General features: G+C 41.5%; 1 protein-coding gene across 1 annotated transcript; it reads left to right on the plus strand.

The window, feature by feature from the left end:
- Positions 1–210: 210 nt before the first annotated feature.
- Positions 211–23,263, plus strand: grk5l (G protein-coupled receptor kinase 5 like). Its single transcript, XM_031849185.1, has 16 exons — positions 211–690; positions 13,619–13,714; positions 13,819–13,931; positions 17,379–17,456; positions 17,814–17,911; positions 18,091–18,183; positions 18,830–18,893; positions 19,013–19,153; positions 19,246–19,436; positions 19,608–19,645; positions 19,789–19,878; positions 19,972–20,180; positions 20,268–20,405; positions 20,629–20,766; positions 20,888–21,019; positions 21,162–23,263. Exons 1-16 carry the CDS (start codon positions 639–641, stop codon positions 21,243–21,245), a joined length of 1,755 nt encoding a protein of 584 aa, XP_031705045.1. The 5' UTR covers positions 211–638; the 3' UTR covers positions 21,246–23,263.
- The last annotated feature ends 2,767 nt before the right edge of the window (positions 23,264–26,030 follow it).

Consider the following 26,030-nt stretch of genomic DNA (forward strand, 5'->3'; position numbering starts at 1 on the left):
TAGGTTGGTGCTTTCACCCCCTTTTTGCAGCCTTCATCTTCTTGTTCTGGCTATAATGCAACATGGGGCACTACCAGGAAAGAAATACGGGTATATGCTCTTATTGTGCTGACAGTTTTGCTTCACTTCTGGTGGAGTTGTTTCTCTCGCTGGTTTGACGCAGCTGCCACAGAGAAGCCCAACCCATTTTGATCACGCAGCAACAGGGGAGGGGGGGGCGCGCGCTTGATGTCATTTCTGAAGCGCTCAACCAACCGCTGCTGTTGTAATGTAAAGCTAGCAGTGTCCTGGTGAAGCGCTGTTAAGGATCCGGTTCGCATACATTGGTGCCTCCGACTTGAATATTCTCTGTATCGGAGAGATTCCGCAGCCAAATTACGCATGGAATGGTTTTGGGGGGATTGGAGTAGAAATGCAACGCCGCACTTCCAGCCCACAACAAGAACCATGCCCAGCATACATTGCAAGCAAATCTATGACATCCTGTTTTATCCATTATGACTTTGATATGAGTGAAACTTGCTTGGATACTGACGAGGAGTGAAGAAAATATACACTGCATACAAGCTGAAGGACGTTGTTTTCGCTGCAGAAGCTTGTGAACCGAAAAATCTCTGCATTTAGGATTTCTTTTTTTGATGGAGCTGGAGAACATAGTAGCCAACACTGTACTGCTAAAAGCGAGAGAGGGTAAGTTGGCACATAAAAGAGCTGCAATTAGTAAGTAGACCTTTTGCGTGACAGTTTGCGCTTAATATGCAGAAAAAGGTGGGAATCATCGTAATGACGGCAGTAGGTACCCTGTCTGCGGACTGTAGGGCTCAGTACAGCAGCAGGTAAATCCTACAGATGCCACAGAAAAAGCGTCTTACGCAATAAGACACATCTCATTTAAAATAATCCGTCTGGTGATCAATTCTAACCTTAAATCAATCTCATGGATCATTATTTATCCTCACTGATTTTGACAGATTCTATGCGTTTTCCCACATAGGCAAGGGGTGGGGGGGGATCTGCATCCCACATCCGCTTTCTCTTTCTGCAAATGAATGCGCTTTTTCGCAACATTATACATGCTGAGGCACAGAGTGCAGCAGGGAATAACTCTTTGCACAGAGAATAAATGCGTGTCGGGAGGCTGGCATTTGAACGGTGATCTGATGATGTGTCTGGTGTTGAAATCGATGTATGGGGCCTGCACTGAGAGAGTCTGGTTATCAGAAACAGTCCAATGTCTGAGAAGGCCAGATAGTCTGGAATATAAAGGTATATAGTGTTATTACTAGCTGTTTTCCCCGGGGGTCTTCTGGGGGTCCCTAAACCTGTTTTGGGAACAAGTGGGTTAAAGAAAAAAATCCACCAGCATTATACTTCCTTAAGCAAGTATAAATATATGTGTAATACTTGTGTCTTTTCAGAATATTTTATGACATTTTTTACTAGAAATTCTTCTAAATAGGCCTAACTCATTGTTGTGGCACACACATTTACAAGTGCACCCACAAGTTTGGTTTCAGGCAGCATGTGGTTCCATGTGGCAACAGTCTCTGTGCTGTTGCGAGGTGACGCAGGAGAAGCCTGTGCACCTCTGGCAGCTCCTTCTATTTATCCCACATGATGACATACTTGGGAGAAAAAGGGGGCTGGTCTGCAAAGAGGGCAGAGAGAGAGTCATGGGAATTAACAGAGTGATGAAGTGAAACAGGAAGCCGCCATGCTGTCAAAACCCTTAACGAAGGATGCGTTCACCTGCGGGTCGATCTGGACATTTTGTTTTCTGGGGGCGGCGTACGACTGGGCTTGTGAATTTAGCTTCTTGAATTAATAAGAGCAGTTAATGACCCATGGCAGATCTTGCTTGTCCCAGCAACTCCATCGGTGCTCATCCAGACCGTGCCTTGACTGTGTGTGGGAAAGAAAGGGCCTTTTACAAATTCACATTAAGGGCTGAGAAGGTTCTTTGAGTTAAAGCTGAAGCACGACTTTCTCTGCAGCTTGATTACTGGCCCTACAAATGCAGATCAACAGTTGAGTTCAAATGTGTTGCACTGCACACATTAAAACGTGTCACAGGTTGTTGTGAGTGTCCTTTAACTGTGTGACTCATTGGAGGTTTTATCTTACAGGGCCCAGTGCCAAAGAGATCCCGATGTGCTGCTGCTAACTCTCGTGCTACACAGAGGCTCACTTTAGGTTCACATTCTAGCAACAGTGAGGGGATGTGAATGGAGCGAAGAAAGAGTGTTTATTCCTGTTTGTATATGCGAGTGCGTCTTAAGCCAGAGCTGAAGCGAGAGGCTTGCATCCTCTTTCCAAATGCTCCCAAGGCCGAATTTCCACTGCGATCTTTGCCGTGTTTTATGCCAGCGTCCTCACACCTTCCATACCAGTAAAACAGTGTGAGTTGCAGGGAAGCCTAGAAATAAAAGAGTGATTTGATATCCCCAGGCCAGGAGCTGCAAAACAGGCCATGTGCCAACTTCCATCATTCTTTGGCTCTTCTGTGACGGACAGATCTGACGGTACAGATCTGGATTTTGCCTTGTGGACACCTCTCATTGATTAGAGAACTTAGAGATGGGAGATTAAAACCAGCTGGTACTCGTTTAAAACTTTAAGTTCAAAGAGGATTTACAACCAATATGCTATTTCACGTTAATCCCAGAGTGGAAAATATAACTCATATGGATTTCCATAGAAAAAAAAGCAGCTCTCATCATATTGAACCATCTCGTTAAGTGACCGCTCTCTTACATAAAGCCAAATGGTATAATACACTATCAGTTAGATGCAGCCCATAAGCCATTTAATCAAATTGATTGTTACATAACAAACTGAGTGGGCTACTGCCATCCGAGCTCCATCTTCCTGTGGAGCTGCTCTCCGGTCTCTGCGGAAGATACTTTATGGATGATGAGTGAGTATGCAGTGAAATGAAACACCCCGATCTGCTGCCCGGTCATCTGAGTATCATCTGACGGCTGCAATACTGTTACCAAATCTTAAAAAGCTCTGCTGTCTGCATGATCTTTGTCAACTGAGGAAACTGGGGGTCGCAGCAGATCAAAAAGGAAGTTCTGTGACGTTATTCATGGCTCTCTGTTTCAGTGAGCTCTGTTGGAAAATGCCTTTTCAATGAGAGCTGCCGGTTCAACACCAGGGTATATGCTGTAGATTTATGTGTGTTAGCAGATGAGAGTTGTGGGGGTTAATTCCTTTGTTTAAATGTAACCTGAATCCAGCTGCCTTTACAAGAGCAACATCAGTGCAGTAGACCCTGGACTTAAAATGTGCGTGTCTGCCTCCCCATTCACAACTCTTGCTGGCAGCAGTCACAGAATCCAAGCCAGGCGAACAAACGTCATCGGCTGTCGAAGTGAATGAGAGTAAGGGGGGGAAAACTGCATTGCTGCATGCAGATGCCTTTCTTGAATTGCTGTAGCAGAGCCGGGTTATTTATTATTACTAGACTGAATTCCACTCCGATGCCTGCTGGCTTTTGCTTTCGGGCTGTCGTGTTTTTGGAGGTTGTGGTTGCGAGATAAAAAATCACCTCTGTCACATTTGGTGTGTAGTTTAGTACAGGGAAATGCTTCGTACAGTGCAGCCAGTATGTTAAGGATATCGCTGTGGTAAAATCACTTTAGTAGTGAAGGATTAGTTTATTTCCAGGTACTAAAGACATGATGATGATGATGATGATGATGATGTGATGATGGCAAAATGGCAGCTCTTCTCTCCATTTGTTTGACTTTTTTCCCCTTACTCATCATTTTCTTAAACAGATTTAGATAATGTCATCAGACCAAGAACCAGACTAGTTGGTTTTGAAAGACTTTGTTATGACTGTGACCCTTTACAGTGATATATTTATTTGTTTTTGGAGTCTCTTTAATAAATGAAGGACCTTATGTATGCTGTGGATGAAACTCACAGTAGAATTTAGATGTGCAAAAATGAGTCAATCAATTATTTGATCAAAAGTGAATGAATCTGCATCTGCATGGATAATTGTTTAATCGTTTCCATAGTTTTTCATGTAAAATGCCCAAAATGTGTTGGTTGCAGCTTCACGGTGAGGCAATTAGCTGATTTTCTGTTTTATATGATTGTAAACTGAATATATTATTTCAGTTGTGGACTTCCTGTCGGAAAAAAACGAGACAACCGAAGATGTAACCTTGGACTCTGAGAAACTGGGATGGATGTTTTTTTTGCTGTTTTTGACATCTGATAGACTCAGCAATTAATTGAGAAAATAATCAGCACACTATTGGAGTAATTTATCAATAGATCCGTAAAACTTAGTTTCTCCACAAAGAATCACACAAAAGCATCACTTCAAATGTTGTGTTTACTAGATATGTGCTCACAAGTTTCTTGGAAATAAGTCATTCAGCATAAAAAAAGTATTAATTGTCAAAAGAAATTTTAGCCGACTAGGGCCAAACCGATCAATTAGTCGACTTATAATGAAAGTAAAGGTTATTTGCAGCTTTCGTATGATTACATGTCTCAAAAATAGTAATTTAATGGGCCTGTTGCTTATCAAGAAGATCAAACGTAATAGGTAATACCTTGCAATTATCTGACATCGTTCCAGAATTAAGTGTTTTTTAATGAATGTTGGACTAATTTCAGTGCTAAAGTGTAAATGGGGTAATCCATAGAGAAAAGCTGTACGTGATTTGTAACTACATATAGTGGTATCCAATCATTTGGGATCTCCCAAAGTACAATGTTATCATGATTTTTCTTTTCTTCTTTATTTTGTGTGGCCCCATTGCACTCTCAAGAGGATGTTTAGATTAGCCGGGGGTTGTCAACTGATCAGTAACTACAAGTAGCTACAAATGATACAAGATAACATGAGATAAAAGGCATGAGGTATTTGTCTCTACAAGCGATTTGGGTCACAGTGCACAGTGTCTTTGAGCTCCTGCTGCAGGCGGGTGGGGGGTGGGGGAGTTGGGGTGGTGTTGCTCCATCATGCAATGCCACAGCAAGTCGAAGCAACTGGGGGAGCTGCTGTTATTGGTACTGACAGAATTCTAGTGAAATATGCCTGCTTGAATCTGCAGCCATGACTGTCACACACACAACACAGGTATGATCCTTCACCTGTCAGCTAATGGTAATGCCAGTATGAATAATATCCTGTAGACTCTCACATACTTCTCTCCCACTTCCACACAAACAAAAACACTTGCCTGGAGTGCTCCTCCCTCAGGATCTTCCTGAAAGGACGGAGCCATGATATAATGGCGTCAACTTTCCTTTGGTAGAGAGCCTTAATGGAGGGGAGAGTAAGATACACGAGCGGGAAACCAGCTTGTCGTTTCCTCACTTGGTTCTTCTGACGGGAAAGAAGCAAGGCATCGGAAAAGAAAACCTGTAAGAAATGTAGTTACAAATAGCTGCAGGGCTGTTCGTGACTCTCTTATTTATCAGCTCTCTTAGAGGTGATTCATGTTTGATTATAAAAGCGATAGTTTTTTTTATTTTTATGTTTTCACTTCCCGGCATGCATGCTTCAGGAGCACTTAGACATTAAACATTAGAACCAACAGAATGTACTGGCAGTCGGGGTTAGCCTACTGCTAACTGGTAATATTGAGTTAGTGACATCAAAAAATACTAGCGGCGTCGGTTTCTTTGGTCCAGACTGAAATATTCTAATTTAGAATATTTGAAGTCCAAGTCTGCTGACGGTGGCTGCAGTCTAGCACCACCAGCATGTTGACATTTTGTATTTTATGTTGGATGGATTGCTTTGAAATTTGGTTCGGAGTTATGGATTTATGTTTCCCACAGGATGAACCGCAATCATTTTTGTGGTTCCTTGAATTTCCATCTAGCACAATCAGCTCAGCATTTTAATTTGTCCAACACTTTGTTTTATGACCAACGGCTTGCAAAACGAGTGCCATTCCCATCAACCTCAGCTGTACTTTGGGCTGATTATCAAATGGTAGCATGAGCATTTTAACTGCGTAACTACAGCATGTTAGCAAGCTGACATCCAGATTTATTCAAAGCACTACTGTGACAAAGTACAGCCTCACATAGTTGCTATAGCATAACCGTATACTCTTAGTCTTGTTTAAATGTTTTTCAGTATTATAAATCCATCTTGGCTGCACCTCCTTCCCAACTTCAGGACATACGTAAACACAGGCTTCCATATTATTTGGAATTCTAGTTTCAGATGTTCTTAAACCCAATTGTTTTTGGACCAATTTGGATTTTGTGTCTTATTCATGCAGGTTACGGTATAAAGTCATTATTTCTTGCTCAGATATTTTCAACACAGTTTCAGTTGAAATTGAAAGAAAGCTTTCTGCATCATTTTTTTTTTGTGAGTTCTTCAGTATTAAAGCACAAGGGCTTTTTCTTGGCTTCCCATTTTCTACCAGTTGTTACATGGAGAAATAAACAAAAAAGTAGCAGATATACCCATTTCTCCATCATCAACGCACCACAAGGCTCGCCGTGTTTTGAGTAGGAGTGTGACTCATTTTTTCTTGAGTGGAAAAATTCTGCTCTCTGGCTCTTACTATCTCTATTGTTATTGCTGCCTCTACCCACACATACAGTATACATAACTCCGCTGGATGCAACAAGTTCACGCCTGTTCTCCGGGGGTTGTCGAGTGGAATTCTGGGAAATATAGGAGATCATTATTTAAAGTGGAAGTAGACAAGGTGGGCTGTGGGCTAAAGTGGATGTAGAAAAAATTAGAATTTTATCAGTTGGACTACTTAAGTACTCAAGGAATGCACCGAGCAGCCAAACTGATGATATACTTTTTCACCACGTTAGACATAGAGGTAATTACTCATGCAGCATTTTATCGTGTCTTGATGCATGCGCAGCCTTGAAACCTGCTTCCTGTGCTCTGCATTGCTGCCACATCTCTTTAATGGAACATCCAATAAATATTTGATGTGCATTAATCGTGGGATAATCAATAATGCTTCATAAGCTAAGCTTTTTCCCTAATGTCTCCTTCTGTATGAGGAGCTAAATGCTAGACTATGCACTTTTTCAACATATCCCTAGCAAGTCGTGTACTCGTACACAATATGGTTTGACATTTTGAAATTACATGAGGCTACATATTTGAAGATAATAAAAAGAGAGGACTTTCTGTCATCAAATATTGTAAAAAACTAATAAATCCCAGACAACCACTGCTTTTTCTAGAGGCTTGCTGTGATGATAGTGAAAAAAAGACAAACAAAATTGCCCCATGAGTAAGTCCAAAATGCCCCAGAAAACCAGGTAAATGAGGTAAAAGCTGAAACAGCTGCTTTCTCTCAGCAGTTCAGCTCAGTCAAGGCCACAACACACACTCATGTCCCTTTTTTGTTCTTTTGAGGGATGTTGCCATAACAGGGACAAAAGAACATGGACTGTCAACACGGGAGCAAGACGTGGAACAAACATCTTCATAAAGAGAGTGTGTGTGCTAATGTGTTTGAGGACAAAAAGGAAATGGAGAACAGCGAGAGAGGACAGCTCGAGAAGAGCAATGTAATCACTTTAACCCTATTTCCGAGATGGGTTTTTGTGCGCGTACAAACGCACATGTTCACTGCGATCTATCCACATACAGTACAGTGCAGTGTGTTCCATCACTTTGATAAGTTGGACCTCTTGTTTTCATTGGAAGCACTGTCCTCGATGTTTGCTCACTTGTGATGTAACTGCAGAGTTTCACTCCGAGCGAGAGGAAATAAAATCATCCCTCTTAGAGATTTTGGATAACTTTGCCGTAATGTTTTCGCCTTATCAAAACATTTATAGAGGTGAACAAACACTGTCAGAGCGTAGGAGCACCCTATTATGGCTAGCCTCATGTGGACTATGCTCTGTCCTCCTGGATCTTTATGGATGAGCAAACAGCATGTATTACCCAGCGTGCCCTGGGCTGTGTGTGGTGCTTTGATCGGACGGCCTGGTGGGTTATATAATTTCAGTCTATTGAATGTTCCCCCCCTCTTCACATTCCATATTTAATATATTTATAGAACAGGAAACTTGTGGCACATGACTCTATCCCAGACAGGATATGTACCCTGCCTTCTGCTGCCTTTGTGAGATTTTTGCCCTTGCATGCGAGTTTTGACACTGGTTACCTTCCCGCACATGCTTGTTCACATATGAACACGCTTCACAATCGGACACAGTTACTCTAGCGGCAACTGTCACAGCTCACAAGCTCTGAGGTCATGGACCGGTTTGACCACCTCGGTTTGTATTAACACATTGCTCCTGTCCTTGGCCTGGTTGCTATTTATAGCAGTAATATTTACAAGGACATAAAGACAGGGATATAGTCACAGTTGTGTATTTTTTCTTAAAGCTTTGTGTAAATGTAGCAGTGAACATCATGTCACATACTGAATTTATGTCTAAATCAATCTTAAAAACATGTAGCTTTCCTGCTATTTACAGCTACATTGTTAGGTCAAGTTAGATTCAAATGTTATTGCCAACACAGCACAAATGGCACATCGGGATACAGCTGTGCGCCTGCACAGATACTGCTGATCAAATCGGTCTTTATTGTCTATGACTAATTTTGAGTTTATGAGTTTAAGTGATTTGACGTGACCCCCGCTGCAGCCAAAAGAATAGTCAAGTGTTGCCAGGTAAAAGGTGTACGTCACAGATATTTGTTTTGAGAGTGCTAGCAGATGTTACAGCCGGGATTATGCTGTTATTATTGCGATAATGAGGAATATGTGGACAGAGAGGCTCGTTCAGGGGGATAATAAGGCGGCTGAACAGAGCGGGACCGGCATGACATCATGGCGAGCAGGGCAACAAAGAGCTTCTTCCTGCTATAGTCCTCCCCTCCTGCTCAGGTCTGGGCAGCGTTTCCCTCAGCTTCCTGTGACACACAGACCACACACACACAAACACACACTTATTAAACTAAACCTGAGAGCTAACCCTAAATTGTTTAACAACAGGTTTTCCACATATAGAGATCAAGGTACTAAATAATAAGGCCTCATAATGTACTACAGGGTTGAATCAATGAAAAACCTGAACTTGTACAGGTTTTTACAATTGATTTATTGCCGTGATGTTGGCTGGAATGCATTAGCTTGTACAGATGTATATTAGAGTTTAGTTGATTATCTTCCATCTTTATTTATCTCTACATCCCTGCTCATATTGTATACATAGTAACCTGCAAACACGGGACTTGCTGCACAACCCACAAAAAGCACAATCTGGAGGAGTGTGATTGTATTTCAAGCAACTCCATCCCTGTCTTTTTTTGCAAGAGATGGACATCTAAAACAGTGGCATCTAGATGTTTCTTGCGATAAATCGAAACCGTATGTTGTTAAGAATTGCTCTTCCGAGCTCTGAGAAGCAGGAAGAAAATGTTTAACAGCGAGTGCCAATGCAAACTTCTCTTAAATTGCTTGATAGTCTGCTTATTGTGTATTTATTTACCATTAATGTTTTGCATGCACAATATCACGCGCGCCCTTACCTGCAATGCAAATAATGTCCTTGTATTGAACAGTTGAACGTTGTGGGAGAGAAAGAAATGGGAGACTTTGAGAGAACAAAGGCATTTGTATTATCGTCTGGTACTGGTTGGCTTCACTGTGTTGGTACCTCGCTGACCACCATGGTGTGACTCAACCGCGAGGCCGACATTTAACAGATCAGACAAAGGAGGTGAGGTGAGAATAAACGATGATCAGAAAGAGATTATCCGTTGTTTGTGATGCATGCGTAGAGTCACAGAAATCTACCAAAATCTCCCTTTCTGAAGAGTGTAGGTGTAGAGAACAGCACATATTCACTGTGCTCCTGCCAGCACACTCTGTTGCAGATGTTGTTGTTACATACATGCCAGATGCACAGCGTGAGCTTCAGGATGTGGTTTCGGCTTATTGTCCACAGCAGATCTGACTGCATGTCTGGAGTAACGGTGTAAAGTGGAGGTGTTTGAAACCAAAGAGACCGTGTGTGTGTGTGTGCGAGAAAAAGAGAGAGAGAGAGAGAGAGAGAGAGAGTGAGAGAGAGAGAGAGAGATACACACCGGTTGATGTCCTAGTTTATTTTGTGTTTCAACACTTTATGAATATAACCTGACAGTTAAGCAGGGAAGTTTTTTAATGTGAGGATGGATGGGGGCCTGTAGAGCTGCCCGATAGTGTTAAATTGAGCACGAGTATATTACTAGAGAGAGGTCACAGAGGAAACAATGTGAGCACACACAAACACAGATGTTTGGGATGCCGGTAACCCCCTGGTGTCGCGCCAGACGGATGTCGTTCCCTCTCTGACCTTATTTTTGCTTCACTTGACATGCCTTCATGATGTCAGAACTGTTAAGCAGAAACATAAATAAAAGGCGACCACACTGCCCTCATGGAACAAATTAGACTGACAAGTTCCTGTGTGCAGGGTACCCACGGCCCAGTGCATACTTCTACTCATGTGTAAGTGACACATGATGAAAGAGTGAGAACTGTCTAATAGATAAAGAAAGAAATGAGGGAGCAAGTACAAAGGGTTTATGGACGACATTTAGGAGCATATTCATACTTTTAATAGCCCAGTTTTGTTAGTGATAACTAACACTTACAGGTGAAGCTTTGTTTTTCCTGCAGCTTCATACCCTGGTTTTAAAATCACTGTGCTTTCTTTTATGTTGATATTCACAATCCTTTTTGTAAACTTGACCCCCCCCGACTTAGTTTGTTAAATCTTGCCAAAATATCTCCCTTTTAGTAGGCAGATATACAGCAGCTGACGGCCACCAACAATGCAACACAGAATTTGAACTCATGTGAACCGATCACGGTTGTACATCAGAGATGTCAAAAGACAGGAAATTGCTTGTTACATCCAGATGGATGAGTCTCTTATGTGGAGATGAATAATTTATGTACGATATTTGCATGTTTGTTGGAGCGGTTGGTTGTGTTTGCGTACAGACGTTCAGGTCTTTGCATCAAACAAGCCTCTGCTGTTCCTCATGTTCCTTCCTGGAGTAAAATAGTTTGTTGCAGCTCAACAAATTTTGCATGCTGACAGGGTAGCTGGTAAGAGATTGACAAGCAGATTGGATGTTTTTATCTCCACTAAAACTTTCCCACACCCTAACTCACTTTTTTCACAAAAGATGAAGAAAGACATTCAAGGTTTTATTTGCCTTTATGAATATGCTATATTTGGCTCCTTAATTAAACATCTTCACTAAGAGTGCAGAAAACAAATATGTTCCTGCAACATCAACTTTTTTTAGTCTTCAACATTAGTTTGCTCTTTTTTCAATGAACTACTGGATAATTTCATCACCCCTATTTGTGACCATCAGAATATACCTTTGTTTCAGTGTTCAAAAGGCCAAAGGGGAAGGGAACCTCATCTACAACGATGTGCTGTTTATATGCCCATAAAGCTGTAAACTTGCGACCTTATCGAACTCTAAAACAAAGGGGATCGATAGGCCTGAAGCGGCAAATGAGGTCAGCCATTGGCTGCCAGCGATGATGTAGAAGTTATGGTGACAGAAAATCCTCAAAAGAGTCTGGAAAACAAAAAGATGGATTACAGGAAACAGAAAAAGAGCTGAATGTTCGAGGAAGGGGAAGATGAGGAGGAGAACAAAATGGAAAATATATATGGAGAGTAGTGAGAAGGAAAGAAAACCGGACACTGAAAGAAAAACGAGGATTATTTGTGGTTGTCTCGGCATTGTGTAGAAGTTGAATGCCTGGGTGGAGCGCAGATGTTTGGTACAATTATTTGACATAGCGTTGACCCTTCAGAGGAAATCTCTACCATTTGGTGGACACTTTTATCCACAAATGCCTTACAGTAGCATTCATTTTTAGCATGGTGGCCCCCATGGGGAATGACCCTCTCCACTGACTCTCCTGTTGTGCTTTTCGGCAGACGTCCGTTTTTGGTTTTATTGAAATAGATTAACACATTGGACCACGCAGCAACACAGCAGAGTGCGCTGAGGTTTAGCCGCGGAGCATTACTTTACATATTAATTGTTTTCAGAGAAGAACTGGTGCTTAGTAAATAAGGAAGTGTGCCTGTTTTTAGCTCGTTTGGTCTACACAGTAATGGTGATGAGGATCAGGTGCTGGGAGTTAATGATTCTCTTAGGGGATATTTTGACTTGAGCTATTAATAAATTCAAGCTTCGTGTTTGTCCGTGGTGATATGGCTGCACTCTGTGTGTCAGCTGTGGTGACGCAGGGTCCTTTATCTAAAAACATACCCTACCTGAAGTTATTATAAGGGTTCCTACAAGCTTCAAAACCCCATTTTTTTTGTGGATTTTATGGATCAAAAGTGTGAGGAATGATTTAAAAGTGTGTTTGTCTGCTCTAACATAAGCTGCAATCGTTGACCAAAACCTGTGTTGAATCTTTCCTGATATTTTGTGGGAATTCAACTTTTTCTTCAGTGGAAATAGAAAGAAGAAGTAAACTGACATTCAGGTTCATGAGACTGTTGTGGCACAGTCATTATATTTGAAATGGTTACTATCCACCTGTTGGCCACAAGAAATGCTTGCAAAAGATGCAGATTTTGAGTCTTTAATCTTCACATTGTTGAGTTTAATTTAAATGCCTTGAGTTTTAGTCCAAGTGTGTGTATCATATAATATTGGAAAGGCAACGCAGATTATTTGAGATTAATTTAAAACAGCAGAGGAGGGAGAGATGAGGCAGTAATGCAGAAGAACTGATGAGAAAACCTGTGAAAGCTTTCCCTCAGAGGCTCCAGCATGACGCCTCTTGCATTCCTGGGTTATTACCTAAAGATGTCCGCTTGTCACATGCTTCTCCTGCTCTCATACTCTCAATGTTGCCTCTCACATCAGGCCAGCCGCTTGCAGCCAATTTCCACTGCAGAGAGTGGTTAAAGGAAATCCCTGTCAGTTCATTAGAGCAGTCTTTGCATATTAAGAAAAAAATAAAACTGAGACAAACATGACGTAAGGCACAGCAAGCTGGAATGGATGGACAACAGTGGAATAAGTTCTCACAGTTGTGTTTAAACAGTATCAAAGAGGAAAAGGCAGAGGTGATTATACCATGGTTTGCATGGGAAATGTTGAGGTGGTCAAATGTGAGAGGCAAGATGAATTGGATTAATGGATGACTGCATGGAAAGCTTCCCTTTAGGAGGTGGACGTAAGGGACTTTTGTACACGTTGCTGCAGGAAGCTGATGCATGATTATTCAGAGCCGTGGAATCCAGTCTGGCAAATTCCCGGGTTCTGATGGGAACTGAGCTGTTCAGAATAGGCTTTCTGTCTGTGTGGACATAAACACACACACACACACACTGTTCCACAAAAAAACTGAGTCAGGAAGAAAGTCAGCAGAGCGTAAGGAGTGATTTACGGAGGAAGTGAGACATAATCTATGAATTATATACACACATAGAGACTATGATTTCATTCAGGGGAGAGCCCCCTCCCACCCTTCTCCTACTCTCTTTAGCCGCTCGGCCTTCATTTGCTCCTCGCTGATGAAAATAAACTTTGACAACTTTATTAAGTTCTTTCAGTATAATTTTTTCATCTCTGGTTGTCTCTCTGTCGCCACAGGTGGAGGAGGAAAGCGGAAGGGTAGGAGCAAAAAATGGAAGGAGATCCTTCGCTTCCCCCATATAAGCCAGTGCACTGAGCACGGAAACGACATTGGTAGGTGTTTGTGTGCTCACCTTCATCGGAAGAGAGTGTGTGTGCCTATTGATGTTTCAAAAGGCAGCGTTTTAAAGTGTGTGTACTTTTTGTTTTTCCTGCAGAAAGGGACTATGTCAGCATCTGTGAGAAACAGCCTATCGGACGGCTACTGTTTCGTCTTTACTGTGAGACCAGACCTAAACTGCAACGATGCATCCAACTACTGGACGCATTGGTACACCCACCCACACACACACACACATACACACACACACACACGCACACTCACTTTGAGTGGGTGTTTTTTCGCTAGAAGTTTGCCATTACGAATCCTGGAATATCCCCAGGAAAATATGGGGCAAGTGAATAATCAACTCTCTTTTTCCTTTTAATAATTACCATCAAAGTGTCTGTATTCATAGCATTTAACCACAAATTGACCGTTCACTAACTCTAGCTTTAACTAGGAACAGCAGGCCTCTGAAACTTTGGATTTCTGCAGTTAAGGAACGCGTAAGGGTTCTAATAACAGATATGTTACTTGGTATCCTTTCCCAAACCAAAAAACACAAGAGCAAAAGTGTAAGGAAGGGATAAACAGGAATGGTCAAGCAGTGGGAAAAGCAGCACTCTTTCCTGGATTACTGCAAGTGTGGAAAACAGCCCCATCCACTTTTTCAGTGCAATCACTTTCATTACAGCTTAGCCTGAAAGTACCTTGATGCTAGGTCATGCAGCAAGAGGAGACAATTAAACTGAGTAGTGATTATTCAACCAGCCGGAATCCCCCTCCCCCGGGTTGTTGTCCCCCCACACCATTCTCTCTCTTTGCGTCTAGACGAATAGCTCCCATATGACACATTTAACCCTTTATCTATGCCCAGAATATCTTTGCGGGCATGTGACAGGACAGAAAGGACAGCATTGTTTCCCACACCACCCCTTCCAAACCCCCCCCCTTCAACCACACAGCCCTAAAAATGACCATCACCCTCTGCGAGGGGGAAACCACTTACAGGCACTCATCCGAAACACATGCTGGTGTTAATTCTGCAATCCATGAGGCCACACTCAGTGTTGAGCTTTATACTCACCACTCTACAAGCTAGCTATAAACCAGGCCCGAGGGTGATTACAACCAGGCAGGTGCTATTTGAAGTGATTCATGTGATTAACATGTGATTCCTCTTCAGCTATGAGGTTTACGAGAAACTGTTTTATTATGTAATTTGGACATCGTACATTTACAGAATCTATAAAACAGTATGTTAGTTTTTCATCAGTCAGATGTACAGAAACATTTATGTGTGTGTGTGTGTGTGTGTGTGTGTGTGTGTGTGTGTGTGTGTGTGTGTGTGTGCAGTGCAGTGCAGTAACTGCTTTGTCGTTGGCAGTAAGCTACTATGAAATATTACGGGGAACTTTGCCTCATTTGCAAAGTTATGAGCTGTTTACAATATCCCTGCAAGTTTTGTAGATATTCACAATGTACAGACTATGTCAGGAAGCATATGCTTAACTCCGAGTCCCCGGAGGCAATAAATATATTAGAACCAGTTATTCGCAGGGCAGTCTCCCTTTTCTATCAGATCCTACACAACAGAGCTCTGCTGAACACATCAGGACTTAAGCAGGCGGAGGCGGACAAGCTGCATGCAGCACTAAAGAACAAGGTCTTGGACGTTTGTTTGAAGAGTATACATAACTGTCACACAGTCTCCATCATTCCAGCGAAAAGTTAATCAACTTTTCACTGATGGTTCACCTGTTTGTAATCAAAGTCTATGATCAGTAATTTAACACATTCTGTCTGGTCATGCAGTAAACTTCACATATTTTGGGCCATCTTTGAAATTAAAAGCTCCTTAGCTTTTGCCAATAAGAATGAAATGGCTGTTTTGTTTGGAATGGTGAGGACACAAAAACGTTAGTCTTGCTAGTGTAGAAAAGGGACCCTGCAGCCACAAATGATTTGTGGTTGTTTTTTATGTAATTATGACTGTGGTTATTGTTATTACCTAGGATGTCCGGTGTCCTTTTGTGTTGTTTTTTTCTTGTTTGTTTTGTATTCCAGCTGTGCTCACAAAAAATGATAAAAAACAGAGCAGGAGTGTGTAAGCCATGAGAAAGCATGAACACGAGTGTTTAGGAGGAAGTGGGATTGTGTGTGGGAGGGGGGGTAACAGAGGAAGGAATGTGCTTGGGGGTTCCAGTGGTTTCTCTTACATCATGAGAAAGTGTATGTGCATTTTATGTGTGCGTATGTTGGATCCCCTCTGCTTCCAAAAGGCTAAAGGGGCGTCTTCTTTTCCATTTGGCTGACCCCCCGCTGGCAAAGGGTGGGAGTCAGACAGCTCATTTACTCTGTATGAGTGTGTGTCTGTGTGTGAGTGTGTTATTTCTCTGGAGCCTCTGATAACAAAGCCTCAGTTAATCAACATTTGGCAGCAATCACAGTTCAACCCCGTCCCCCCGTCCCCCCCGTCTCTCTCTATGTCTCTCATAGTCCTATACGTTTGCTACATTTGTATATATGCAGTATGTATTTATTTCTGGTCTTCTTTTGGCTTTGTTCCGAAGTGTCAGTGACGCTGTGGCTTTTTAAAGCCTGTTTTTCCTAAAGCTCCAAGCTTATGTGTATATGTACTGAATATATACAAGTGTGTGTGTGTGTGTGTGTGTGTGTGTGTGTGTGTGTGTGTGTGTGTTTTGTAGTGGAAAACTGGTGATGCTGGTGTGACACACTGTGACACTCCAGGACCTCAAGGAATCCCGCCGTGTTTACTGTGTGGTTGCCAAGCGACACAGGACCATGTTGGGAAAAAAAGCCCCAGATAGAACGAGGCCAGCGTGCAGCACAGGCAGCATGTTGCTTCCCCCCTTTTTTGAGAAGTTAAAAGTGCTGGCTACGAAATGTGTCAGAGCGCCTCTGCGAGAGAGTCCAATATGTCCAGCGTGGAACATCCAAAACTGTTTGTGTCAACAGCTTCATATGTTGAACATGAAGCCAAGAGCGGCATATGTTTATGTGAGAGTGACAGCGACACAGAGATACAGAGTGAGAGGTGTGTGTCCTCGTCACCACTAAACAGCAGCTACTCTATCTGACAAGTTACACAACCAATTCAGCTGAATTGTTTTCGTCAAAGGTTTTCTTTTTCATTGTCACTTTTATGTATATAGCACAAATAGGTACCACTTTCTGTTAAGTCACCCTTTATGATGTTGTAACTAATGCTTGTATTATGTTGATATTCTTAATAGATTAGTTATTAACCATTATTAAAAAGAATTTGGTTGGCAAGTTGTGAAAAAGTCCTTTTGCTGATGTTTCACTTGATCACAAATAAAGGTGAATGGGGATAGTTTGTCATCAGTTCATCAATTTTTCAGTTACAAACGTTATTTAAGTCATTAATGTATAATCTCACAAGTTAAATTGGTTTCTAATTAGAAACAAGTCTGTAGTTAAAAATGTCAGGTCATTGTTAATAAATCCATTTTGGATGCACAACTACATCTTCTGTAAGACACGTGGGTCTTGACGCGCACAAGATGAAGTACGCATCCATGGCCAATAAAGCTGATTCTGATTCTGATAAATTCAGTGCTTTCATGTAATCTGTTGATATTTATAACGCTGTAGAATAATGTTTATGATATGACTTGTTTTATTATTTAGGAAGACTATGAGGTGACACCTGATGAAAAGAGAAAATGCAGAGGGGACCAGATCATCAAGACTTTTCTCTCAAAACAAGTAAGTTTCTTTATCTGATACATTTTTCGATCTTTTTTTCTTTCACATTTTGTAGTAAAAGTGAATTTAGTAGCATTTTACAGTGCTGTTTAAACAGACAATAATGTTGAATAAAAACACTCACAAGGGTGCTTACAAAGGGCGTAGTAGTCAACTTACACATTAAATGTACAAAATAAACAAATGTACTGTTTGCACAGCGCGCATGTGCATGATGTGCTGATACTCTACGAAAAGTTAAGTGTGTTTCTCCTAAGTCTGATGTAGTGTGTGTGTAATAATAAGTAATGTATTTGTGTATGTGTGCACCTATGTCTGTGTGTGCGTGTGTGTGTGTGTGTGCATTGGTTGATGTAGTCACCTCAGCGGGTAGACATAGCAGAGGTTTTTGCAGAACAGTGCAGAGAGAACCTCGAGCTCAGCCCATGTAGGGAGATCTTCAGCAACTGCCTCAAGTGAGTCGCCACTCTGTTGTTATTCCCTCTCACCTGTTTGTTGGACTCTCACCTGTTCTCTCGCTGCCTTTTTTTTTTTACCTCATGAAAAGAATGTTTGTAACAAACAGCACAAATATTGCTGACTGATTTATAGCATGCATTGTATTCTCAGTTGTATCTGTTTTGTGTGGGACCAGGACCGTCCATGACTACCTGAGTGCAGCTCCATTCTTGGACTACCAGAACAGCATGCACTTTGACCGATTCCTGCAGTGGAAGATGCTGGAGTGGTACGCAAATTATCTAATATAAGTTGTTTACATAGGAGAGGTAAATTAGTTTTTTTAAATTATTATTATACAACTGAATATACAATCAGTGGCCACTTAATTGGGTTCACCTGTACCATCTAATGCAGTTCAATACAACAGTGCTGCCACATATTTTAGCTTTACAAAATGTTTAATGTTTTTGTTGGAATTGTCGGATGTATGTAAATTGAATTAAAATGTTTATTGCTGAAGTTTACTTTGTTGCATTGCAACTTTGATTCAAACACATGAAATAACTCTTGTCAGATGTGATTTCCCACGACATCATATCAGTTTGAAGAACAAAGCAAATGGCAGGTGAAGAAACTTGACTTGGATAAAGTCACGCTTCCCTTCAAAGACTCTTTAGAGGAGTATGATGACTCTTGGCAGGAAAATATTTGATGCAGAGTGCATATCAAAGGCAGTTAGAAGTAAACAACAGGCTTTTAGAGCAGCCCTGATTGTATCCGTGTCTGGAAAGTGAAATTGCTTACAAGAGGCCCCACCCTCTGCACAGGAAACAGACTCAGGATGGTATTGAGTTCCGTTGATAACATCTCTGTCCTAATCGATACTATATGAGCATCTATTAATGGATTTTGCTGTGTCTGTGTTCTGTCAGGCAACCAATCACTAAAGACACATTCAGACAGTACAGAGTGCTGGGGAAGGGGGGATTCGGAGAGGTAAGAAACGATGATGATGATGATGATTGTAATAAATATGGATGATGATGCTTAAAGTATTGTGATTTTGAATGACAGCAATGTGAGAGATACGTAGCATTTTGTTTTTTTCGCCTCAGGTGTGTGCCTGCCAGGTTAGAGCTACAGGGAAGATGTATGCCTGCAAGAAGCTGGAAAAGAAGAGGATAAAGAAGAGGAAAGGGGAGTCCATGGCTCTCAACGAGAAGCAGATTTTAGAGAAAGTCAACAGTAGATTTGTTGTGAGTAGAAAATGTAAAAGAAGGGTTTGAAGGTTATCTGCATGCCTGTTTGCATACCATTTAACACATACAAGAAAACACTTCTCTTCTAGGTGAGCTTAGCGTACGCATACGAGACCAAAGACGCTCTGTGTCTGGTGCTGACCATCATGAACGGCGGAGACCTGAAGTTTCACACCTACAACATGGGCACGCCGGGCTTCGAGAAAGACAGGGTCCAGTTTTACGCCGCACAAATCTGCTGTGGACTGGATCATTTGCACAAGGAATTCATCGTCTATAGGTAGCACTCTATATGTTACACGGTCTTAAATGCATTCTGAAATGTAGTTCAGCTCAATTTTTTTTTTTTTGAATTAATTTAAAACTTTCCTGCATCAAGTTTTTAAATGCTATAGATTATAACATGTGAATTAATACTTTTGTCCTTTAACAAATGCTGTGTTATTTGCAGGGATTTGAAACCGGAGAATATCCTATTAGATGACAATGGTGAGTTTCAGTTTATATTACTGGTTACTGCATAGCACAGCATTTTTTACTGTGCAAGACAATTTCAAACCACATGCAGGCTTTATAATCCACTGAACTTTGAATAAATGAAATGCATCATGCTCACCACTGTTATGCTGCAGGACACATTCGTATTTCTGACCTGGGGCTGGCCATCAAAGTGCCTGAGGGAGAACTCATCAGAGGCAGGGTGGGGACTGTGGGCTACATGGGTAAGAAATACTGTAATCAACATTTCCGTGAGTACATTTACCTGAGTAATTACCAACTTTAAACCATAACAACCTATTTCCCCTCCTCTGCAGCTCCGGAGGTGATAAACAATGAAAAGTACGGCATGAGTCCTGATTGGTGGGGGCTGGGCTGTCTTGTTTACGAGATGACCGCCGGGCGATCGCCCTTCCGCGCCCGCAAAGAACGAGTGAAACGGGAGGAGGTGGAGAGGAGGGTGCAGGAAGAGGAGGAGGAGTATAACGACAAGTTTACAGACGACACAAAGGCCATCTGTAGAATGGTAAGCGTTGACGCAAAAAATGTTTGTATGGAGAGACGGATGAATGATGATTAATTTAATTATTCATCTTTGCTTCTGCTCACTCAGCTGCTGACCAAAGACCCTAAGCAGAGGCTGGGGTGTCTGGCGGACGTTGCGGCGGGTGTGAAGGCCCACTCGTTCTTCAAAAAGATCAACTTCAAGAGGCTGGAGGCAGGAATAGTGGAGCCCCCCTTTGTGCCTGATGTGAGTATAATACAGTACATACTGCATGTTTAAATAGAGCTCTCTGCCCACAAAACATATTCTGAAACGCTACTTTTTCTGTATTTTGTTAGGACCTTAAATGGTCCGAAGTGGCCACAAAAGCAAGTAAAATTCCACGATTGTAAATTATCTTTTTAGATAAACTTGTCTTCTGTTTTTCCTCTCAACCCTCATCTTGTTCATGGTCATTGCCCTTTCCCAGCCTCGGGCAGTGTACTGTAAGGATGTTTTGGACATAGAGCAGTTCTCCACAGTCAAGGGAGTAAATTTGGACCAAACTGACAATGACTTCTACTCCAAATTTACGACAGGCAGTGTTTCCATCCCATGGCAGAATGAGGTAAGTGTGTTAATATGATTTCTTTAAATGCTCGGTGCAGTTTGTGTAACTGCTGGAAGACCTCACTTAACAAAGTACAACACATATTCTCTTTCCTGTCTTTTTCTCTCCTCTTATTCAGATGATTGAAACTGAGTGTTTCAGAGATTTGAATGTGTTTGGGCCTCAAGGGACGAGACCTCCAGATCTGGACTGGAATCAGCCACCAGAGCCGCCCAGACGCAGCCTGCTGGACAGGATCTTCAGGAGGCATGTGAGTGAACACACACACACACACACACACACACACACACACACACACACACACACACACACACACACACACACACACACACACATATTGATAAATACTTACAAACTAGCTGACACAAATCTATCTTTCTCTTTCTACGCAGCACCCGGAGGTGTCCATTTCCCACAGTCGTGTGCAGTCTTCCAGCGTAAACTCTGTGGACTCCATGTCCAACTCTGCCCCCTAGTGGCACAGTGACAGTGTGGGAGCCCCACACACACAAAGGGAAGGAGCTCTGAGGGGCTTCCCCGCTGCTTATTGGTCCACAGCCGGGGCCTGAGCAGCAGCCGGAGACAGACTGTCTAAAAGCCTAAATGTTCAGGCCATGGGGGGGGGGGGGGGGGGTGGGGGGTGACCAGGCCCGGAGAACCCAGGCATTTGTAGTGGGATGGTCAATGTTGCAAAGACGTTTGGAAATATTCGGACAAACATTACTTACCCTCAGGATTGTTGGACTATAGAACAGAGCCACTGACGTTGATGACAACAAAAAAGGATAGAAAACAAGCTAATATTCAGGGGATCCACTGTATAATAGAGACCACCACAGGGAATAGACGATGGGGTCTTGGTGAATTTTTTGTTTTTCTAGAAAAGGAATTTATTTTTCACTCATTTCCAGTCCTTTACTTTCTGGCCTGTACCTTGTATCTCTCCATCTATCTACACCCCTCTGTGCTTCATGTCTATACAACTCTTACTGTAACTTATTTCTTTCTCTGCATTTCCACCTCCCATACTGTACCTCAAATATCACTCCTAAACATTCAGAACACATCACCTCAACAACCTCAACACATAAAGTACATTGCCTTGCGTACGCTCAGGCCAAAGATTACAGTTTAGTTTTGTGATACTGTTGTCATGTTGATTTATTGTTTTTTCAAGGTTTTCAGACGTCACTTAGAACCACAGGAGGATTAGAACATGTGACCCGTTTTATACACTTTCTCTAAATATGAGCCGACAGACTTATCATATCGCTTAATACATGCAGTACATACATACACAATCAGATAGACATACAAAGACAGAATTGTGAGAATCGTGTTGTGTTTTCATTGCATGGACAAGTGTAAGTATGGACAGATCCTTTTCGCTTCTGCATACCTCATTCCACTGATGTTACCATCGTACACCGTACGACACGCAGACGTCTCCATCGGTTCAGTGTCACTTTATATTTGGCATTATGTGGAAACAAATGAATATGCTGTACAGAAACAGAAATCTTGAATCTTTTTTTTTTTTTTGCTCAATTTTTCTGCACAGTCCCCCATGGAGTGGAGAGGAACACATGCACTCAGCCTGACAAGTTGCACAATTAAAGCTGCCATGCTCTTTCTTCTCCAAATTAACTTGTTTTTACCTCTGATCATTAGGGCACATTATTATACTGATATTGTAAAACACCGCTTGTTTACTGCGTCTGAATCGAAAGTGTTCTTGCTCTCTCATATGAGTTTTTTTCCATTTAAGTCATATAGCTGCATCGCCATTGTTGTCACATGTACAGGTTTTTATATTTGGCTCCTTTACACTTAACATGCTCTTAAAAAAAGCCTCACAAATGTATAAGGCCTATCTTTTGTTTGTGCCCAACCGTAATAATCAGGGTATAAACGACTACGTAAAAGGTTTATCTCATCAGAATTTTATTTTAATCGGTCCAGTTCATCCATGTCAGAGCAGAGGAAGACGCCAGAGGATCCCGCAGACACCACACAAAGAAGTGGCCTTCTCGCAGCAGCACAACCAATTGAAAGAGAGGAAGAGCTCACTCTCTTCTGCTTGTTTTAAGAATGTGATATTTTCCTTTTATGACGTAGTGAGAGCTGGTCCATGCAGTCATTTTAATCGTCCTTGCAGATCTCAAGCAAGCAGCCTTTTTTTTTTTTTCTTCTCTTTTCTGCATACTTGATATGGAAAAAAAGAGACTCTGAATGAGACTGAAGTGCCTCCTTGTTAGCATGATCTCCCAGACAATGCCCACACAGACATCAGGACTTTGTTTATTCTCTGACTGTCATGTTTGTTTTGCTGGGGAACGCGTCAACACAAATACACACAGACATACACAATTTTGGAGGGATTGAGAGGAGAGGGTCGATGAGGGATTCTTAATGTGATGCTGAGTGCATGTGAAAGCCAAACCCACTGTGTCCTTCAAGTCCCAATAAACTCTGTGCTATAGTTTGAGTACTCCACAGTTTGACGGTCTCTTTATTTCCCTGTCTCCTTTGTCCATGTGGCTGCAGAACATTTCCTTGTTCATATTAAAATACAGCTAAATGATGAAGATACTATTTTCTTACTCACCATTTTCTTAGAGTTCTTCATACATGGAACAGTAGACAGCAAAGCTCTTATCTTCATGGTGACACAATACTGCAGTGTTGTGTGCTATACTACAGTTAACGGTATTATTATTTGCAATACTTTAAGAACATCATTATAGGAATACAATATATCGCCACACACTCGTACAGCACAGATCTATGATAAAGTTATTGTGCAGGTGAATCATAAGGTGAGTGTTTTAAAATATGAGTACTTCGGATACCTGCTTAGAGTCCATACCTCACTTTATCTGAAGGATAGTTAATTGTTTCAAGTTTCTAGTAAAAAAATTAAGAAATATATATATATATATATAAAGCTGATATGAGGGTTGTGCAGTTTGAATTTGACAAATCAAGAGGATAATATCCAAAATGACAGTGTTTTATCACTAAATTGAAAAAATACAAAGAGGATACTTAAAACGCTATGACTAATACAGCAATGAAAAACAGTTCCATTGTACTTATGGGCATGTCTTGTTTTAAGACAGACCTTTCCTCTATGAAGACCTGTTGTCTCCTGGTACATTTATAAACTGAACTATATTTATCTATTGTGCAAGAAGATTAAATTGGCATTAATTCATGCCATATGGATGTAAAAAAAGTAATCAACATGATAAAGTTACAAATATGAAACATGACCCTTTGCCAGTCCATCATACTGCAAATGAAAGCCTGACTTTCACTACTGGGGAAAGAAAATGCAATGCATGCAAGTAAAACAAATTGTTCCAATGTCATTATCAAATCCAAGAAGCCTCTTAACTCACATCATCATTCATTAACGTTTTTTTGTCTGCACATCAAAAACGCTAAAGTGCTTACAGAAAGGCACTTACTTCCCAGAGACACTTTTAAAATACTTTTTAACCTTCTCCAGGTTCTTAAACCCTCAGCAGTCTGAGATCCACATTAGAAAAATGCAGTTTGCCCCATGCAGGACTGAGGCTCATTAAAGCATAAGGCTGCTCTTGTCAAACAGGGAGTCATTAGAAACAAGGATATGACCCACTTTAGCTCCTAATTCTCTGTCTCCGAAAAAAAGAGCTCTACTGTACAAGAGACATGGGCGTGTGGTCTGTCCACGCTGGCTGAGTAATGGGTCAGATAGTTCGAGGCCTGTGTGTTCCCATATTAAATGAGAGAACTCACCCTGCAGAAGGCCAGAGCAACTGATGGATAATTATGCCATCTAGCCAGAGGGACATGAGGTTGCAGGTTAAGGTGACTTCAGTCTTTCTTTGGGAGTTATTCATATGTTCCTGTTTTCTCTGTTGACTAATGCTACTCTCTTGACAGGTTTCCATTCCTGTGGTCATGTGCACTGTTGACTCTGAATGCATGTTTGACTTGCAGCCCGCTGAGGCAATATTGATGTTAGATAGTTTGGATTGTGCTTGGATGGAGTAAGCAAGGTTGTCAAAATATATGAGCAGCTTGATAAAACATGTTATTAACAGATCATGGTTGCGCTATTGGACAGTTAAGCAAGCCTTTTGGGAAAAACGTCAAAAGAGTGATTCAATCTCACTCACAGAGCCTGAAAGCAGAATAATGAGGCTGATGTTTGGATGTCGGTATTATCAAATGGGATGTGTTTTACAAGTCTAACCGCCATGGAAAAACTGACATGGTTGCTCTAACCTTCACTTCTAAAGGGTAGGTTGACTGAGCATATTGCAGCCTCCCTGATCTGTTACCTTTTATATATATATATATTATATATTTAACAGACAACATCACCCCAATCCTGGCTTCTCTTCACTGGCTCCCTTTTCGTTTTAGAGCTGATTTTAAGATCACTTTTAAAGCACGTATGGGTCTGGCCCCAACATATATAGAGGAAATGTTGACCCCCTATGAGCCAGCTCGCAGCCTTAGATCCTCAGGCGGGGCCCTTCTGGCTGTTCCAAAGTCGAGGCTGAAAACGAAAGGTGATCGGGGCCCCTCGGCTTTGGAACGACCTGCCCGAGGAGAGAAGGCTCGCAGAATCAGTTATCTCTTTGAAATCACTTCTTAAAACACATTTCTACAGACTGGCTTTTATGTGATGTCGTCGCTTTACTGTTTTATTTTGTTGATTTTACTAAATTATTTGACTAAATTATTTTATTTTATTTATTTATTATTTTATTTTTATCATATCGACTGTTTTTTTTCATTTCATCTATTGTACTGTTTTATCCTGGTTTAACTCTTACCTTAGTTACTTAGTTGTAGGTATGTAGTATGTAGTATGAAGGTAACAACAGTGTACGTTTTTTGAGCTGTTAAAGAGAGCCTAAACTCAATGACCACAAACAGAACTTTAGGATAATGGCTAGTCATTTCCACTCAGTGAAGATTATACCAGAGATATGCTTCTAGCTCAGATATCAAACATAATGTAGAAGAAACAAGCCAAACTGAATTTATTTTTTGTCTTCAAATTCCAATGAGTGTTTAAGCTGTAATGGACCATGATTAAGGGATGGATGAGTCACTCAGGGTCCCTCCCCTTGACCTCTCTTTTAGGTATGTTCATCACTAAAGAGAGGCTGTCTCTCCTATATCACCCACTGGTATGAGAATGTTTGTGAATGTGTGTGTGTGTGTGTGTGTGTGTGTGTGTGTGTGTGTGTGTGTGT

Source organism: Anarrhichthys ocellatus, unplaced genomic scaffold (assembly GCF_004355925.1).
Source record: "Anarrhichthys ocellatus isolate YVR2014 unplaced genomic scaffold, GSC_Weel_1.0 scaffold9, whole genome shotgun sequence".
Lineage (NCBI taxonomy): Eukaryota > Metazoa > Chordata > Actinopteri > Perciformes > Anarhichadidae > Anarrhichthys > Anarrhichthys ocellatus.